General features: G+C 44.1%; 1 protein-coding gene across 1 annotated transcript; it reads right to left on the minus strand.

Annotated features, from left to right (window-relative positions):
• Positions 1 to 424: 424 nt before the first annotated feature.
• On the minus strand, positions 425 to 17,243 carry ppm1h (protein phosphatase, Mg2+/Mn2+ dependent, 1H). The gene is made up of 10 exons (XM_019893364.1): positions 16,851 to 17,243; positions 11,337 to 11,505; positions 9,501 to 9,869; positions 7,057 to 7,169; positions 6,664 to 6,748; positions 6,417 to 6,535; positions 4,428 to 4,491; positions 2,126 to 2,233; positions 1,829 to 1,980; positions 425 to 1,548 (listed from the first exon to the last, which is right to left on the minus strand). The coding sequence occupies exons 1-10, from the start codon at positions 17,090 to 17,092 to the stop codon at positions 1,401 to 1,403; spliced, it is 1,569 nt and encodes a 522-aa protein (XP_019748923.1). The 5' UTR covers positions 17,093 to 17,243; the 3' UTR covers positions 425 to 1,400.
• Between the last annotated feature and the right edge of the window lie 335 nt (positions 17,244 to 17,578).

The following is a 17,578-nucleotide window of genomic DNA, read 5'->3' on the forward strand; positions in this document are numbered from 1 at the left end:
ATGCCGACACGACACTCGCTTGACTTCATGTCACGGATTCACGGAACCATATCTCGGTTTTATAGTGCTGAGGCTGACTGCAAAGTGAATTCTTATTTTCGAAAACAGTTGGGGCTGTGACAATGTGGCCAGACAGTTGGCAGAATTGTGTAGACATTAGCCAGAGTGTGTGTGTGTTTGAGTGGTTTCGCAGTAGATAATTGTTTTCGAAATTGTGCAACAAGAATAACTAAGTCATCCGCCACACTGCTCTAAAAAAAAAGTGTTCATACAGACAACTACGAGAGCTTATGATGACAGAAAATTTTATTTTTGGCCCTTGTAGGGTCTCAAGTTTTGTTATAAAGAGATTTAACAGTTACCCCTAAAAGAAAGAAAAACATTAAATATCAACAAAATCTTGGTAAAGGCACTTTTTTATTTTTCCCACGGCCTATTCTATTGTAGCATGCACAGCGGGCGAGCACCTCTGCTTCTTCGTTCTGAGGCTCCGCGTTTGCATTTTGTCTGACCTTCCGTGCAAGCTTTGAATGTTCTCCCTGCGCCTTTGTGGATTTTGGTCAGCGACTTCAACTTCTTCCAACATTCCAAAAACATGTATGTTGGATTGATAAACGAATGCTTGCCTATGGGAGAGAGAGATTAAAAGGATCCATTATGCAGGCATGCATCATGAAGTTTATGTTCAAATGGACTCTTTCATATCTTAGACTTTTTTTTTTTTTTTTTTTACGCCTTTCAAGAAGAGGACTCTCACACGTTCGCCTAAATCAAGATTCAAAAGTGCCCTGCTCTGGAAAGTGGCTAAACCGTTTGCCTTAGTCTACTCTGACGCTTCAGTCACGGACGATTAAAATGTCACAATTTTAGAAAGGGCAACGTTTGAAATTCTTGGAAACTGGACAAAACTCCCCCCCTCACAAATAACATCAAGACATACAAAATTCACAGGCATGAAAAGACATCGTCAACCATTATTTACAAAACATGAAAAATGCACAAAGTAGAGAATGGAAGTGGTGGAAAACCAAACATTAGTTCACATTTTAACAAATTTAGTTACAGTATTCAAAATACCTTCTACAAACAGCTGTGCGTTTTGTATAAGAAATTATACATATATTTTTTTAAATGTAACAATAATACAAAATAAATGAAACTATTGGCTTGATTCTACTCTTCAAGTATCTGGTCAACTATGACTCCAGAGACAACCTCGCTTGTTTGAGAGGACGCGTACATTTTCACCTGTTCAGTTCATAATCGCTGTCCAAGAATTATTAAAACACTGGCAAAAAGTGTGGTGGGAAAACCTCTGATGATGAAGTCCAAAACTCCTGAACGAGGGTTCCCTGCAGCCTTGAAAACAAGTCACGGTGGCCCGGCGTGCTTTGCGCTCACTAGTAGAGGGCGTCGCAGTGCGCGAGGGGGATGACGTAGACCGAAATGTCGTCTCCGGAGCCCAGCCTGTCCCCGGAGATCCTCCAGCTTCCGTCTTTGAGCACGCCGCGAGCTCGCATGACCAATTCCTGGGCAGCCAGAGTGTACCTGACGTCACGCCAACACAAACACGGTCAACCAAGCAACCCTTTTTGCCTTTTAAAAGAAATCACAATAGGGAGCAACTTCTTGTTGCAGTCCAAGTCGAATTCGATTGTGTGCGTGCTACTGCTAACATGCTAAACTGTTTCAATTCTGGTTTTCAGAGTTGTGAGCTTGGTAATTAGGTTAACATGCTAACTTGCTAAAGCTAGCCGGCTAAAACAAAAATTTGGTGGAATTCGAGATTGAGGAAACCAGGTTGGATGTGATACAAAGCTTCACTGGCCTATGTTGGTCGTCGGGGTCGCAGTTGGCCAGGAAGGAGGTGACGGCCTCTGCCATTTCCTGGTTGGAAAGGACGTCCCACAGGCCGTCGGTTCCCACGACCAGGACGTCGTCGGCGCCGTGTTCGTACTGCGACAACGGGTAAACTTTGACCTGATGACCAAGATCGTTACATACGATGAGCATCCCGCAAAATGAAGCCTACACACTTTTGGGAGGATTTTGACAATTCAAGCCTTTAAGGTTACAAAAATCCCCCCCAAAAGTGAAATCCTGGTGAGACTGTTGGGCTGTGTACCTCTGGACAGCAGGAGAGAAAAGGTTTGATGTAGATGTTGGAGTCGTGCACTTTGAGATTGTGGTCGCCAAGGCCTCTGGTGACGCCGATGGTCGCTAGCACCCGAGCCTACAAAGAGAATGAAAAAAATAGCAAATAGTGTATTTCATTGTCACGTAACATTGTTGCCTTGAGATACAAGTGAGCCCAGTTTGCTTTTTTTCAAGATACAAGCCGCCATATACGAGTGCTGCATCGTGGCAGTGACCTCAAGTGACTTCCCAACAATCAGCAGTTTGGCAGAGAGCGAACAGTTATTGCCACGCCAAGTTGAAGTTTACCGTCAAACTAAACACAAATCAAAGTCCTAAATTACCCGCTGTGTTTTTCAAACAGCCACTTAGCAAAACGCCATAGACTGGCTAATGAATAGCATTGGTGTGCCGGTGTTATCACGCTTGAGGCAACAGATATGTGAACACAAATAGTGGAGCAACACATTTAAACAGACAACAATACTCTCGGACATTTTTCTTTGGTATAATTTGTGTGACTGAATTATTTAGCGCCCTTGTGGCCAAGGTTCACACACCAAAAGGAGCAGTACAATGCCCACTGAATTATGGCGTAAATGGGGTTTATTTTGGTATATTCTATTTTGCACAATATAATAGAGTGAAATCTTCTGTCCAAAAACATATTACAACAAACGTTAGGGGGCTTGTTTGCCAAAGGTTAGTTAGTTAGTTGGAACATATTAATAGCTTATACATTCATTTCTCTGAGGAAAGATGATTTGAGATACAAATTGGAACCACTTCACATTAATTAGTATGTATGCACCAATGTACATACAAAATACGTAATAATCAATGAAGAGAAGAATTGTGACGATTTTGTCACCACTTAACTTCAAAATCACGACAGTGGGTTGCTGCATACGCTGTTCCATTTGGTACGATTTGAAAATCCAGCACGATGAACCTCATCTCAAAGAGCGAACATAATGTCGAGGCGTTCGTGGCCTTCCACTGCCAAACGGTCTTCACGTGGATGCATGAGTAGCATTCGGGCAAATAAACAGACTCTCTCACCGTCAGCACCTTCTGCCTTGGGGCGCACCGCTTAACGACGATTCCCCCAGCTAGGCTCCCCGTGTTCATCAACTCATTTTGAAACTGCTGAATCGGTTCCGTTAGAGGCCCGTTAAAAAAAAATTTGCCCGCTGGCATGAGAGCGGGGAAGCGGGCTAATTGAATTTGCTCAAGTGTGACACGAGGCAGGACAACACATGTGACAGTACTGATCCTGCATCGGCACTCGGCACGCATTTTAGACACTGAACATGCAATCATTGGACTCACTCGCGTGTCAAACGGAGCAGCAGCACTGACATCCGCATCAGTATTTGACATTGACACTGAAGCAAATTCCTGGAGCGGCGTAAATCCTGAATAATTACTGACCCCCCCCCCCAAAAAAAATAAAAATTGGGCTTAATACAGTAGTTTGAAACGTTAACGTATGGCAATAAAAATTGATGGATGCCGGAATACTCAACTTCACATACTGTACACCTTGAAAAAAAAACAACCAGAAAATGAAGTAATAACAAAGTCAAATAAGAATATTCTAAAATAATAGATTTTTTAAAATTTTTTTTTGGTAAACAAATAGTGGCTGCTCCTGCTGTGTGCGTGTCGGCCTCTTAGGGGCAGTGTGGTGCCGTGCACGCATGGAATAGAAAAGAAGACTAAAAGGAAGAACAAAGACAAATGTGCCTCTGAGCATTGTTATATTACCTGCGTGCATGTAAATCCGCAGCAGTTGTGTTTGAATATTCGGAATATCACTGTGGAAGTCGAGGTTAATTTCACGTTAGCATGTCAATGAGATTTTCCATTTCCTTTAGCATTAGCGGTGGCGATGTTTTTTAAAACAAAGGATTTCTTATTTACAAATATCCAATGCGGGTAATTCTTTTTGTTGCATATTTAGTTTTACTGGAAACTCCAACCGGGGCGTGTCAAGGAGCTCAAAGCCACTCAGTGAGGGCAGAATCGCACCACGTCACACGCTTGATGCGCATGTAACATGGTGCATACTTTCACAACGTCGGGAACACGCACACACACACTGCGGCGATCGGCAAATCATTTTTCTTTGATAATAATAATTTTTTTTAAATTGTGTAAAATCAAATTCCAAGTTGAATTTTGATGAATTGCCTAGCCGGATAATCTTTCAGGGACATCCGATCATCGAATATGATGCCAAAGGAGGGAAAATGTGCGATTGTCGATAACGGCTGTACCCACTTTACCTTTTTCCCTTCACCGTAGATGAGAGGAAACTTGAGGTCGTCATCCTCAATGGTTTTATAAGCCCTGCAAAATAGCAGACGGGACACTTGAACGGCTCTCACATTGACAGATGACGATAAATTTCAGTCCATTTTTGTCAGGGGAAAAAAAAAGTCTTGGCACAACACGAATGTATAGCTTCTACTCCCCTGGGAAGAATTTCGAAAAGATGCCAGGAGGGATTTTGGCACGTTGCCCACCGCTGAATTCATGAAGAGGTGCGCAAATATTCTACAGGGCGCCTGACTGATGAATAATTGAGCAGCTTCGGCACGGCTGCGGGGATACACTCCAGATTGTATGAATTTCACGTGTTCGACCGTACAAATTTTCACCTCCGTTTCCGCCTCGCAAGCCGCGCCGGTGTTCATTTTCATTCGGAGCAGCATCAAAGTTCCGCGAGCACAAGTTGTCTGAATCAAGCGGAGGTTACGCCGCAATTAGATTCTCTCTCTCTCTCTCTCTCTGTTGCGCACGGAGCAAACACAAAAGCGTGACGAGACACTGATCAGGGAGTCGACAGCGTGACGAGACACAAGGGAAGGTGCAGGGCGGGGCGGCAAAGATGCGCAGCCAATCAGCTCACGGGATAAATCCACTCGTGCGATCATTGGTCGACGAACCAATCATGCGTACAGTCATGTACAAAACCTCGGAGTCATTCGGCATTTCTTTCTGAATGCAGTACTTTGGAGAAGAAGAAAAAAAAAAACGCGATGTACTAAAGCCGCAATCGATGAAGCGCGATTATAGCGAAGGATCACTGTAGAGTGCTCATTCCACACAAGAGAGACTATTCTTTCGTCCACCCGAGGCGAATGCGATACCGATGCAGAAATGGAGATGAACGATGTGATTGGTACGGAAATGAAAAAGTTGAATGAAGTTTGTGATGACGTTTTTTCTTTAGGGGGGGTGGAGACCTCTGAAGGCGTTGTTGGAGGCATCAATTAAATCCCAACTATTCACAGAAAGCAAATTCAAGACGCTCGACTGCACAACTCTAAAAGTTGACGGCATGAAGCGATTCCTTCCAAGAAATCCCCAGAGTTCGCTGACCCGGGCACACCAATTCCGGAGATTGGGAGTTTTACGGGCCTGTCAGACCAGTGATAACAGCAAGAGTGAGTTACCGGTCAAGAGTCGATGATGGATATCATTTCCACAGCAGTGATTGATGCACAGCGGTGGGAAAAATGAAGGTGACACTGCAGTGCGTTTGTGGACTCACCACCGGTTTGGCTTGATATCTTTGGACGACCTCTAGAGACTTCCATTCACGGAAAAAGGTGCTTTCGGGATGAATGAGACGCGTTCTATTAGAACTGCAAACACAGGCGGCGGTGGGGGAGAGGCCGCTAAGCAAACATCCCTGTAGGCGTCGGACTTCAAGGCAAAAAAAAAAAAAAAAAGCCCAAAAGGCACGGAGGCGAAAGACAACCAGCCCCGCGGGTTAAGAAAGCAAACAGACAGTCGGCGCAAAAGACCAACGGGGCAGAAATTAGCATGACTGACTGACAGGTAAAGCTTAAGAGTCACACGATGGTAAGTTGGTAGCAGAACAGTTTATAAAGATAAGAGAGCCTTTCAATTATTATCTAGGTACTAAAAACGGACAAGCTCTCACTATTTGCCGAGCGGTAGGGACCAAACCAGGCCGCGATTAGCGAATCTCAGCAGCTCATTTTTTTTTTTCCCAGAAGAGTCGATAAGCTCCTGCGTGAGTGTGTTCATTGTATTGATGTTTTTAACTCTTCAATACACAGGTGGAAACTACATCCGCAACTGTCTGTCTCATTCCCCCCACAAGGGCATTACGGTAATAAAGTAAAGTTGGGATGTTCACATAAATAAGTAGACACGCTGAACAAAAATATTGAAAGCAAAAAATGCAACTGTACTTTCTTTTGAAGCAATGGCCAAAGAGTGACTGAGCAGATGAAACCCACCATCCTGACATAGTGAAGTCACGGTACAGCATCCTCTTCCCAACCTCCTTCCTCTGCACTCTCCTCGGGAACTCCAGATGTGTAAACTCATTTCCTAATAAGTGCGGCTGCATGTAGGCCTTTGGTGAGAAAAGGGGAGAAAGAAAATGTCATAGTCGAATAAAAATGTGGTGCAGAGAGAGAGAGGAGTTCAGCAGGGTAAATATGAGACAGCTGTGCTGTGGAGATGAGGTGGTGTGCTTCCTACCAGGAACTGCAGTCGTTGCCTCTCCGACTCCGGCGTGAACTCTCTTGACATTGGGATGACCTCGCCTCCCCGGATGATGACAGCTCTGAGGGGAAGAGCAGACATGGACTCATTCTAGCTGGGACAGGACGACAGATTGTCGTGTGTGTTATCAGCAACATTTTAGCATAACAGAATGTCCTGAGGTAACCTTCAAGTTTGAACCAAGTCCCACGTTACTACCGTGCCAAAAGTCAAGCAAGTTCAGTTGAGTCTAATTCAAGCAAGTTAGCCTACGTGACAGCAGCAGCCGAGCGAGTGCACTCTGGAGATTGTATCCGTGCGTTTGAAATACTATCCTGTTCCAACAAAATTGAATGCATTTATTCATCTTGGGAGTTTGTCTTGCGTCACCTGCTGTCACCCGCGTTGCCCACGTAGAGCTTGCCGAGCATGTAGAGCACCACCAGAGCAGTGCAACCTCCAGACGTGTTGTAGACTGTCCGCTCCTTTTCTATCTGGGCATCCTAAGAAGAAAAAAAAAACAGAATCAAACAAAAAATTGATAGCAATGCAATTCAGTGCTTTTGATAATGTTTTAGCATTCATGTGTTTAGCATTCCCGCCCTTAGCTAACTGTCACAATGCTAGGCGGTTGGTTACATGTTAGCATTACTAAAAACATAGTTACACCTAACATAACTGCCATTAAGATACTCAACTGAGTAAAATGAAAATCATTTGCAGGTGGCTATCTAAAAACAAACAGTAGTGAGCTAGCGATCTATCCGTCTATATCTATCTTACTAGTTGGTTCGCTAGCTCCATATCTAGCATGTAGCTATCGATCGTGCTATCAAAAAGTACGCGAGGAGACAGCTAGCGCCACACGCCAAACATGATGATGCCATTATGAATTATAATTATAGCGCCACAATGAGTCCATTAACCAAGGAGCAATAAAATAGAATCAAAACACCAGGACAGCGCTGGAAGTTCAGATGGGGCACTGGCTATTAGTGCCAGTTAATTAGCCTAAATTCATTTGGTGCTAATTAAACCGAGAGGATAAACTCTGGCTACGTGTTCATTAGTTAGAATAGCAATTAAGATATCAATGAATTAATTAAAATAGCAAAAACACGCGGTTTAACCCGGTGACACTCTTTGCTCGTTGCCGTGTTGGTTCACAAATTCTGGGATTTTTCTGCATTCAACATACATTCACACACTGGACATTTCATGAGGTAACCATGCAGTCATCGAGTGCAGTGATTCCCAATAACCGTGCCTTTATCCAATTTCGCGTCGTAGATTTACACAATCTATATTTGTTCATCTATCAAATGACTTGGTGTTACTGAGTTCATACCAAGCTAATTTGTTCGAATATCGAAACAAGATCGTCATTATTTCAGGAAATGTACTTGCTGAATTCTTTTGTTGTGTGCTGTGCTCTGGCTCAATTAAATCAAATTGAGGTTGGGTAACACTTGACGCAATGTATCAGAATTCTGCCTCTACAAAGATAGTAATGTGTTCTTTTCTTTCTCGTAGGAGTCAAGATGATGGATGCCGGTCTGCCTTCTGTGTGCTCTTTATGCCGGAGGGAGGATGTGTAAATGTGTCCTTCGCCCTGGATGAATTATGAATCCCATAACCCGCCATACATATTTATCCTGGCTGCATGAGCCACATCCCGCAGGCAAAGTCTTTAATAATGAAAACATCTGCATAAACATCCACACCTTTTTCCTCGCCATCTCCACCAGGAAGACTCCTGCTGTAGAAAAATCATACACTTCACAGACACGACGAGTCAATCTCACCGTCCTTAATTGTCTGGCTGTAATCTAATAGCGTCTGGTGAGTGGGACAACGATGAACGCAGCAATAAATCAAAAAATAAAGCCATTAATATTTATTGATAGTTTCCAAGCTGCTCTTAAGTCACTTGAATGACAAGTGGCTTCCCAGGCGGAAGAGGAATTTAAGGTACAGCTCGGGTGAGCACAGGCTTGGACAACGCATTTTATTTGTACTTTTTCCTTTGTGTTCGAATTGGGAAAAAAAAAAGCATTTAACAAGTGAAGTTACTGGGGCATTATCGAAGGGAAAAAAAACATGTTAATTCATTAGAATTCCCTAAACAGCAAAGGTTTGGTGAATACTGTAACAGTTAAATGCTGCCACCTAGAGGTCAAAGAAGAGAAGATACTTGTTGAAACGTGCTACCCAAAGCAGACATATATTCTCTTTATTGATCAATTTATCTACACTCACGTCCACACAAAAATAGTTTTTTATTATACCATCTTAAATGTGTTCATATTTATGTGTAGTTAGCTTATCATGAATCATCTAAGTTCATTAGCTATCACCATTGGATTGTATTTATTTAAAAAATTTGCTTTATTGTCTTTCACAGAACGGGGTGATGGGGCAGTTTTGCAAAATTAACAATAGAGTATGAACATATAATTGCCTGAGGCATTGGTAGTTGTGTATTTAATAAATGATGTATGAAGTTTTACATTTTTAATATATAGGACCCTCAGACAAATTTCAGAAACAACTCGTTCAAATTATAAATACAGGCAATTTGAAACATTTTTACGAGGGGCGTCAGTTACTTGCAGTTTTTCGCCATAGATCTCTGCGCCAATTATCGATTATTGTGCGGCCCAAGCCGTGGCACTACTGGTACGAGGGCACCTTCTAGTGGTACATAAAAGAATCACCTAAGTACGGTTCCATTATTTTCACATTTTCATGTTAAAAAACGCTTTGTTTGAAATTTTTATTTGGTGGGCGATAGGGTGGGAAGAAACAAACCGGACAATAGGTCGTTGAATTACCATGTCTTTGAACGCGTTCTCAATGGCGCCGACGACCAGGCTCTCGTGCGACACTTTCTTCTCTGCGAAGTAGCGCGTGGGCGGGGTGCTCGGCGACCCGGGCGCACCGGCGGCTCCCCGTAGGGAAGCACCCCTGGTGAGGGCGCGAGAGTTCGACGTGGGATTGAGGTGCTGGTGGTGCCAGCGGATGGGCTCCTCGCTCAAGCAGGTGGGCGGCTGGAGGTCCGGCACGCACAGGATGTCCATCACCTCCTGAAGGTGCAGCGCGATGTGGTGGTGGAGGAGACGCGACGCCACCACGGCTGCCCCGCAGCCGGCGTGACCGTCAAACAGGCCCCAGTAGTGGAAAGTGAGGTTGTCGGAGTTGGCCTAGTACACAGAAACTCATTATTAGTCTATGTTCATCCGTTTTATACAAGTGTAGTGCAGATCAGTGTCCAGTAGGTGGTAGCAATGCACTGCTGATCACAGTTCTCAATGTGACAAATGAGGTCTAATATTCAACAATGCTGAGGTATGCTGGGGGGGGGGGGACTATTGCCCGAAAGTATTGAGACATCCGGTGACTTTTTTTTTTTTTAAAGAATCACAAAATTAAAAGGTCCAACTGTGCACATTGGTACACTGGCTCTAACTGTTTTTCCAACATTTTTTTTTCTTTTTACATAGGTGCAATACATTTGAACGGAATCATGACTGAAGCACAGTAGTTATTTTTTTTTTTTTTTTTTAGATAGAAAAAAAAATGCATGTTTTCCTGAGCATGTCTGGGGGAGAGAATTAAAAAAAAAAGTGTGTGTGGCATCTTCGGAAACCCGAAGTTGAACTAATGCAGCATGTTAGCACAACTTAAGAGCGGATTACATTTTTCACAACACAAACAGCCAACTGCACCCGCTGCCAAGCTGATCTGCACCAACTTTATATCAACAATTTCAAGGCATGTTCCTGAGAGAACGAGACAAGCAAAATATTAAGAACACCTCAAAGTAACATGTTTTTTTTTTTTGTTTTTTTTTGCGTCCTGTAGCGAAATGGGGCGACTAAAAATCCACCGTCTCAAGCCTGTTTCAACTCTTGCACCACTTGGTTATCAGTTAGGCTGATTATCTGTTCAGTGTTCATACTTTGGTCTTTTCTGCTGTAAGGCCAATACCTTGATAATATAATCTTGAAACCTTACATAATATTTACCTCATAATAATTTGCTCAAATGACATTGATTCAAATTTCTGGCGAGGTGATGAGCTAATTAATTGATGGAATGATCGATAGGAAAATTAATTGTAAAAAGATTCCTTCATGAAAGCCCGAGTTATTGATGACATTCATGATTGTGAAGACACCGATCATGATCATTATTTCTCACAAGAATTAGGAAATGGATAGATACCAATTTGCACCACGTCGTTATTTCTATAAATCTCTTCAACTGTTTGCATTTTCAAATGGAACTGAATTAATTGTCAACAACTGTTAACATTTACAACCCATCCAAGAGACAAAAAAACAACAACAATGACCAACAGAGGTGGACTGGAAAACCTGATGGCCTTATTTTCTTAGGGAAGTGAAAAGGAGAAAAATAATGAAGGGAGTGAGGAAAACAAACAAGTCCCAAACTATGCTCCGATAAGGGAGGGGGGCACAGTACGGGTTTCGAAAGAAAAAAAAAAAAAAACAACTTATCACGTTTCTAGAAAATCACAATGTCCTCTCACTGCCGAGCTATTTTCAGAGCAGCCCGGCGGGCTCGTCCCTGCGCTCCTTGGGGGCTACCTGGATGGAAACTGAACCGAATGCAAGGATGAAAGAAACGTGATGGTTGGCACATACCAGGCCTTCCCTGAGGCCCAGTCCCTCGCCGTTGGGCAGGGATGACCTCCTTTGGGCGGCGGGGCCCCAGTTGGACATGGCGGAGCTTCCTGGCGGTTTTCGCTTGACCGCCAGCACCTCGCAGCAGGCCTGATCCTCATTTAAAGTGCTCTTTCCTGCATTGATCGCCCTGGAAAGACCAACAGCACATATATAGGCAGATGACACTTTTAAGACATATTTTAAAAAAAAATGTAAAAATGATTTCGAGCATATCAAATGACCCACATGTAGCGATCACATGCAGTCCTCTACAGGGGCTATTGATAAGATCTGCCTTCATTCAGACATCATGCACCTTCCGACCATGTGACGTCCTTATGACTGTTGAAGGCTCCACAAAGCCACTTGTGTTAAAGAGTGTGACGACAAACTTCTCCCCGCACAGACACACACACACACACACACATTCACTATTCGAGTGACACTTGAACTTTCCGCTCTTTTCAAAGTCGGAAAAGTGGGCAGGAGGGTTTTAGCGTTCGCATTTGCCCTCCAGCCACCGCGGCCTCTGACACCCCAGTGCTGTCGTATTCACTTACCTCCTTTCACATTCGGAACAATGACGTGGCCCAAATTACCCCGTCAGTGGCTTTGACGATGACATGAGATACTCCAAATCACAGGCGAGGCATTATTTTCCCCTGTGCGAAATTGATGCTCACGCTTTGTGCTTGCGCGTTACTTTGGCTTGTTTCCTGTTTAACACTCCTTACTTGATGAGGCTCATGTGAAAGTGGGTTTGTTTGTTTTGAACAACTACTGACTACAGTTGTTTATGTAACACGGCTTCATGATTGCGCACATGCTAGATGCGTCGCCATTTTCGGACCTTTCTTTACCCTGCCACGTTATTTTCATACATAAAGATGTATTGGAGATTGAATGCCTGAATTATTAAAAAAAACATGAAAAAAAAACGTCCTTGAGTTTTTTTTCAAAGTTCTTTGCCGCCATTTTGTGGCATCGAGACACAATTACGAACCGCTTTGGGGGGGGCGTGTCAATCATATATAGTTATGGATTTTTATTTTATTTTTTTACAGGACTGCAACACATTCCACGACAGATAGCGTCATCACAAAGTTACACGGTCTTTACGAGTAGAGGTTCCACTGTAATTTTTTTTCTCCAAGTTATTGTGCAACAGAATTCTCCTGCCGCAATATCAAGTTTGTCACGGCACAATGGAGACCTTGGAGACGATTCGGTGATGGGAGACGGTCCTCTACATCTGCCATCGTCATGATAACCCCGCCCCCTGCGCCCATCAGCCCCCCCCCCGCCGTAGTTGGTGCCAGAGTCTGATCCAACAAATAATTGGGCCCAGCTTAATCCCCCAGTTTCAAGCACCGCAGCTAGAACGAAAGCCAATTTCAGTGGTGGAAAAAGAAAGAACTGGTACTAACCTGGGCACTGGCCCGGAACTAGCACGTGGAAAAGGGCCATGGGATATTCTTTAGCTCAGCCACAATTCTAATGAGGACAAGCGCTCTAGAAAACGGATGAATGAATGATTGCTATGCTTCTCCCTCGAATGAAAATAATAAAACAAAACAAAAAAAGTTGGTGAAAGGGCACCAGAGCATGAAAGATGTCACTTTCAATCAAAGATGTCTCGAAGGAGCAGTACTCCACTGATCCATTCAGAGAGATCTCGATAAGTGTACCAGGCAGCGCTCTCACCCCGCAGAGAAAAAAAATCCTCCCTCGTGAAGCGGAATCGCTCGTCCCGTCTCAGCTGGGACCGGCGTGACCTATTTGCTTACTTGTTTTAAGCAGACATGCAAAAAAAAAAAAAAAAAAAAAAACCACCAGCAGAGTACAGCTGGATGCTTAATGCTTAAATGTGCTCCCACACTTTTTGCCAACCCTTCATTCCTTTGCGATCTTCTTTTACTACTCCACACAAAGGTCAGCCTTGCGTTGAAATATTTGGAGCATTTGTATCTAATCTTTATACACACTTGACCCCAAAAATAAAATAAAAAAAAAACAGTGATTGTGCCAACTGATGCTGTACGCCGTCCTCACATCTAGTCCAGATTACTTACTAGTCTGCCAGATGGTCGGCTCAGCCCATGTTTCTCCTCATTTTTGCAATTTACTTAATCGCCCACTTCTGACTCGTTTGGAATTCCAATTTGCGTACGAAATAATAGAAATGGATGTTGCGTTATCATTCATTCATTTTCCGATCCGCTTATCCTCACAAGGGTCGTGGGGGGGGGGGGTGCTGGAGCCTATCCCAACTGTCCTCGGGCAGTAGGCGGGGGACACCCTGAACCGGTTGCCAGCCAATCGCAGGGCACACACAGACAAACAACCATCCGTGCTCACACTCACACCGTGGGACAATTTAGAGTGTTCAAACAGCCTGCCACGCATGTTTTTGGAATGTGGGAGGAAACCGGAGTACCCGGAGAAAACCCACGCAGGCCCAGGGAGAACATGCAAACTCCACACAGGAAGGACGGATCCAGAATCGAACCCACAACCTCTGCACTGTGAGGTCGACTGGCTAACCTGTTGCTACGTGAGGTGCGATTATAACTGTTGTCCACTTGGGGTCACCATTCTTGCGTTCCACACGATAATAACCGTGAACTTAATGTATGTTTGGACCCTTGTGAGGATGAGCGCTTCGGATAATGGCTGGCTGGCTTTTAAAAGGTACAGCACGGCCTGGCGAGTGACAAGGTAGTTCGCCAATGAGAGTGTAACGTCGGTTGTTGCAATCTCAGGTTTGCTGCCTGTTTGTTACTCGCGTTACGTTAATCATCTGGGCCTCAGTTACGGCTTGCGTAGAAAATTCGGCGACTGATCATGTATTGTCGGGGTTCCATTAAAATGTTTGCGCTGTGGAGCTTGAAGCTAACAATAAGATCCTTAATGGACTGCGTGGATCCCATCACATGATAAGCCCTCAGGTTTTCTGTGCTGCCAGTGAGCTTTCACAAGCACAAACTATGTCGGTCTGCCAGCTGTTGACAAATCCCCAACATGGCTCAGCAGTGGCGGATTTATGTCGCACAGGAGATGCAAACAAATCACATGTTGAATGAATCCTCACATGGATGTCAGCTTGGGTCGAGGATGCCGAGCACTTGTCGTGAGCTCAAATGACACTCGTATCACACAGCGCACAAGTGGGTGAGGTTCATTAAACCAATTAGCTCACCAACCAAGAAATTATTTGATTATCTTGTCGGGATGAGAATCATGCGGCCCGGTTGTCCAGTGGTTAGCGCATCGACCTCACAGTGCAGAGGTACCGGGTTCGATTCCAGCTCCGGCCTCCCTGTGTGGAGTTAGCATGTTCTTCCCAGGCCTGCGTGGGTTTTCTCCGGGTACTCCAGTTTCCGCTCACATTCCAAAAACATCCAACGTGGTTGGAATGAGAAGTACCTGCCCTTGCACTCCAAAAAGCAACGTGGGCAAAGGCAACCGCTGTTTGTTTTGTGAATACAGTAAACGTCATTAGAATGAATTTCAATCGAGTATGAAGCAACAATGAAAACAAAACAAAAGCGAGTGAGCAAAGGATCACCAGAAGTGTCCTGTTACAAGAATGAAGTTGAAAGTGATGAATTTAGGAGGAAAGAAAAAAAAGACAGCAAAAGAATGAATTTGAAACATTCTTAACTTGGGTCACTTGGTATCCTGCCAGCCTAAAAATGGCGTACCTGCAAGTGAGGAGTCTTTTGAGTAAATTTCACAAATAATGAGATTGTATGTATGTGTGTGTGAATGGGGGACATTCACATTCAAAATGGCGACTACTCTTAGGAACTCTTAACATGGTAACGTCTGTGAAAGTAAAAGCAACAAGGACACCCATCGACCCACACGTGGAAAAGGCAACTAGTAATCTCCCATCGCTGCAAAAATGGGCAACTTTATGCACTCGTGAAAGTGTGCCGCGTCAGGAAATAGTCCCTACCACCAGCACGAAGAGAAGACTTGCTCTCAAGGGAGGGGGGAAACTGCACAAAGGCGAGCTTCTATTTGTGAATTGATCGATTTGCCGTGTCGTCGAGCGTGCAAGGATTGCCTCAAGGACTCATTACGGTGACCTCAGTCTTTCACTCATAACAGAATCGAACCGGACAGGACCAGACGATGCTTTTGGTGCTTGTGTGAAGAGATAAGGGGCACTTCTTCAGACTGTTGCAGATGGTGCACATCGTTCTTACTTATCTGCAGGAGCGATTGTAACCACAACACAGGCCACAACATTTGCGCAACAAGAAATGACACCGAGAGTGCAGCAGATGCCTTTTTTTTTTTTTTTTTTTTTTTTTTTTTGAGAGCAAGTGACAAAGTAAACATTCAATGAGCAAACATTCCAAACCCGCTCCTCTGGATCTGATGGCTGGCCTCACGGACTAAATTGACGATTACATAACTTTCGAGGTCACATTCACTGTTGAGCATATGACACAATCCTCACCAGCCACAATATTAGGTACATACGGTAATAAGATACAATATAAGAGGTGAAAAGAAAGAGAAGGCCAAATTTTGGCTGACAGCATTTTTGCACTTAATTATTTCTGATACGAGTCTTGTATTGGACCGCAGTTGTCCAGTATCTAATTGAAGGACGATCCATTCTATTTTAATGTTGTGGAGTTGAAATGAAATGAAACCATCTCAGAACACTGTTGTATGAATTGATAAATAAGAATATTGTAATAGCTACGACAATGCGATTTCCGTAAATAGGGCGTGTGAAAGCTGAAGAGCCCAAGCTGAATGGTTTGGATGAGGCGAGAATTGTGGAAGGTATGTAAAATCTCTCATTTGGTTTGTAAATTTGGAAATGTGAGAAGTGCTGTATGGCTGTAGCTTTGTGTACATTATATTGTGAATGAGCTTAATGGTTTGAAGTTAAAATGGTTTGAGTAGGTCGAGAAATGTGAACGGGGGTAAATCTGTAAAATGTCTTCAAATGGAAATAATGTCAAAACTTGGAAAGTGACGGGAGTGAAAAACAGTTCCCAAAATGTCCTGATTGAGCTGAACAGTTTGGAATTGGAGACTTTTGAACAGATCGCCAAATCTGGAAGGAGGCCGTAAATATGTTAAAACGTCTGTATTAATTTCAGAATTTTTGCTTGGAAAATGTGGGATCATGAAAACTGTGGCAATTTGAGCAATGTGGAAAAAAATAGTCCCCAAGACGCCTTAAATTTTGAATACCGACTCTTGAAATTGAACAGCGTGAAGTAGAAATGTGACCGATGAGAAACTTTTATGCTGAACATTGAATTCACTTGAATGGGATGTGCGTTAAAACGGAGTTGGAAATTTGGAAAATAGTTCCCTAAACGTCCCGAATATTGTGAACATTTGGATATTTGAGTCAGGTGAGTCATGTGGAAGGAGTAGAATGCTCTTCAGCGTTCACCCAAAAAAAAAAAAAAAAAGGATGCAGGGGAAGCCGAAAGATGGAGCAAACAGGTTACTCACTCCGCATAGCCGGTGGACCAGGGAAGCCGCTTGCTCTCCTTCACGATGACGATGGGCCTCGCCGAGTGATCCGCCGAGCACTCCACCTCATCCGGCGACAGTGCCAGGAACTCCGGTCTGCCGTACGGGAATTTAGGAGCCACCTCAGAAGCGCCGGAGGGGTGGTCGCGGTCGCTGCCGCCGCGGGAGGTTATCACGCCCCCCATGAAGGTGGCCACCGCCGATTTCACTCGAGTGAGCATGGCGGCTCGGCAGCGTGAGTCCGCCGTGACCCTCGTCGTGAGCGTGTCCGTGGGCGTCGAGACTGAGGGAGATGTCGCAACACGGATAACACGCTCACGGAGTGTGGGCTCTTTTCATCGAACCCGGAAATACAAAATACTACGTGCTCGCGACACCCGCCAGCGCGCGCGCACGTATTCGTACAAGCCCGCGCACAGTCAATGGGCCTGGTCACGTGACCAACCCGCTGCTCGCAAGCGCTGTTTTCAAAAAAAAAAGGTGGCATGCTTGAGGGGGTCGAAGGCGAATATTGATCGGCGTCTCGCGGGGCAAGGTGCAAATAAATAAATCGAAAATTTTATTTAAAAAAATTTCCGTGCTCATACTCCAGGACAATAAACATCAGGAAAATCTGCTTCATATTTCAATTGTGTTTATTTTTTCACTTGCGGAGACTTTCTAGAATAGATTACACACTGCTTCCTTATTACTACTGCATTCCGTTT

This window comes from Hippocampus comes, unplaced genomic scaffold (assembly GCF_001891065.2).
Source record: "Hippocampus comes isolate QL1 unplaced genomic scaffold, H_comes_QL1_v1.1 scaffold62, whole genome shotgun sequence".
NCBI classification, from domain to species: Eukaryota; Metazoa; Chordata; class Actinopteri; order Syngnathiformes; family Syngnathidae; genus Hippocampus; species Hippocampus comes.